We start from the raw sequence: 2105 nt of genomic DNA, 5'->3' as shown, positions 1-2105 counted from the left end.
TGCCGGGCTTCCCCCCCCACTGCTGGCAGGGGTGGGGATGGGTGCACCCATCCTTCCTCGGTGCTCTCCCGCAGCTCTGTCCTTCCGGGCGGGAGCGGGCAGGTGCCTCATTTTTTCTCTCTGCATTTCCTGGTCGGAGGCAGGAGGCAGGGCAGGCTGGGTGGTCCCGAGCCCCGACGACACCGACAGCTCCTCTCGGTGCCCAGGTGTCCACAGGAGCTGCTGCGATGGAGCTGGGGGACATCTGGAAGCCCACGTACGGCCCTGGCCCCGAGGCGCCGGGGAGCAGCACGCCGGGGCTGGTGGCGATGGCACACGGCTTCCTGCGGCTGGTGCAGCCCAACGCCCTGCCCACAGGTGGGTGCATGGCCGAGGGGGCTGGCTCGGGTGTGATGGCTGGGGCCATCGGGAGTGGGATCCAAGGATTACCAGCTGTGTCCTGCTCATGTCTATAATAACTGTGGGGCCATCTTAGCTGGGCCCCAGGACAGGTGTTAGAGGTAGTGCCACCTTGCAGAGTGCTGCCCCATCCTCCCTCCAGGTATCTTAATCCTAGGCCCCCAAAAATGTGCAGAGCAAACCCCACTCTGCCTGCAGGCTCTTTGCCTGTCTTGCAGCCCTCTGTGTTTGCTGGCCACCAAGAGCAGTGTGTCCCAGTGTCGGTGTGCTCTCCCTGTGCACTGCCCTGCTTGCTAGCACTTGCCCTTGCTCCTGTCGCTGTCACAGCTCTGTCCCGAAGCAGCTGCAGGTTTGCACAGGTGATACCAGGAGCCTGCAGCTGCTCCATATTCATGGGACAACTGCTGCCCACCTGGAGGGAAATGCCACTCTGGGTACTGCCATTGTGCGTCCTCCTTCACTGGCTTCAACCCCTGCTCACCAGCAACATGCTGGCAAAGGTGTGGCTGGCAGCACAGGTCCTGCTTTGTGGACCTGTGTCACACAGACACCAGGGTACCAATCAATGTCCCCATGTGCCATCAAGGCTTGTAATGAGGGCATATGGCACAGGTAAGGAGAGCCCTGGGAATGAAAGAGGCAGCGTGGCAGTTGGCCTTTGCCCCACTACTCATTCCTCACTGGCAGTGCCGTTGGGCCTCTCTGCAGGAGGGCAGCCACAGGGCAGTGTCCCTTATGCCCACAGTGGTGAGGAACTCCCTTGTTCTGTGAACCCCTGAGAGCCTGGGAGCTGGCAGAACTTTTCCTGGGTGCAAAAATGCTGCATGATGTGATGGCTGGGGAGGGCAGCTGCAAGGGAGAAAAATGCCATACTCAGAGCTGGTCTGAGCTGCAGGTGATGCCTTGGGCTGGGAGGGGTGAGCAGGGTCTGGGACCCTCTTGGAGAACTCCATAGGGCCCAGCACCTGCTCACAGCCCTCTGTGCTTCTTGTCTTCCAGAGCTGATTAATTTTGAGCAGTCCCAGAGCGGGTTCAGCCAAGATAACATCAATGAGGTGAGCAGGCAGCTGGGATGGGGAGCTGGCAGCCCCAGAGCACCGTGGACTGGGGGGTGCTGGTGGGTGCTGCTCTGAGGCTGAGCCCTGGATGCCGGGCAGCAGCAGGGGGACATGTTCTGCTCCCCGGGGGGACCCATTTTGTCTGTTTGGGTCTGGACAGGGTGCGCAGAGCTGAGGGGCCTTCGGGGGCACCAACGCTGCTTCTCATTCTTCCTATCCCAGCTGCTGCTCTACGAACTGGGTTTCCTAATCTGCGTGGCCATTGGAGTCCTCCTCATCATCCTGGTGCCGCTGGTGGGATGCTGCTTCTGCTGCTGCCGCTGCTGCGGGAACTGTGGGGGCCGCATGTACCAGAAGCAGCACCGGCGGATGCGCTGCCGGCGCCGGGCGCTCTGGGCCTCCCTCCTGCTGCTCTCCGCTTTCCTCCTGTGAGTGCGCGGGCCGGGAGGCTCCGGATGGAACCCAGGGGTGGCTGGAAATGCCGGCGCTTGGCGGCCGTGCCAGGAAACTGCCATTGTTCACGAGTAGATCGCGGCACGGCGGGACAAAGGAGAGGAAGCAGCGGCGGTGGGGAGCTGGCCCCGGGGGGCTGTGCACTGCAGACCGTGCAGAACTTTCCCGACAGCTTCCCCACGGCTACCCAGGCCG

The 2105-nt window shown here is 62.4% G+C and overlaps 1 protein-coding gene across 1 annotated transcript in view; it reads left to right on the top strand.

Moving 5' to 3' along the window:
* The first annotated feature begins 227 nt into the window (after nucleotides 1-227).
* Nucleotides 228-2105, top strand: part of LOC102040758 (prominin-1-A-like) — a 9567-nt gene continuing 7689 nt past the window's right edge. Inside the window, exons 1-3 of the mRNA XM_031063579.1 lie at nucleotides 228-357; nucleotides 1399-1454; nucleotides 1680-1885. Of these exons, the coding sequence (XP_030919439.1) occupies nucleotides 228-357; nucleotides 1399-1454; nucleotides 1680-1885 (392 nt within the window). The remainder of the gene's footprint in view (nucleotides 358-1398; nucleotides 1455-1679; nucleotides 1886-2105) is intronic.

Source organism: Geospiza fortis, unplaced genomic scaffold (assembly GCF_000277835.1).
Source record: "Geospiza fortis unplaced genomic scaffold, GeoFor_1.0 scaffold130, whole genome shotgun sequence".
Lineage (NCBI taxonomy): Eukaryota > Metazoa > Chordata > Aves > Passeriformes > Thraupidae > Geospiza > Geospiza fortis.
The sequence above is the reverse complement of the archived record's forward strand: the minus strand, read 5'-3'. Positions and strand labels throughout refer to the sequence as shown.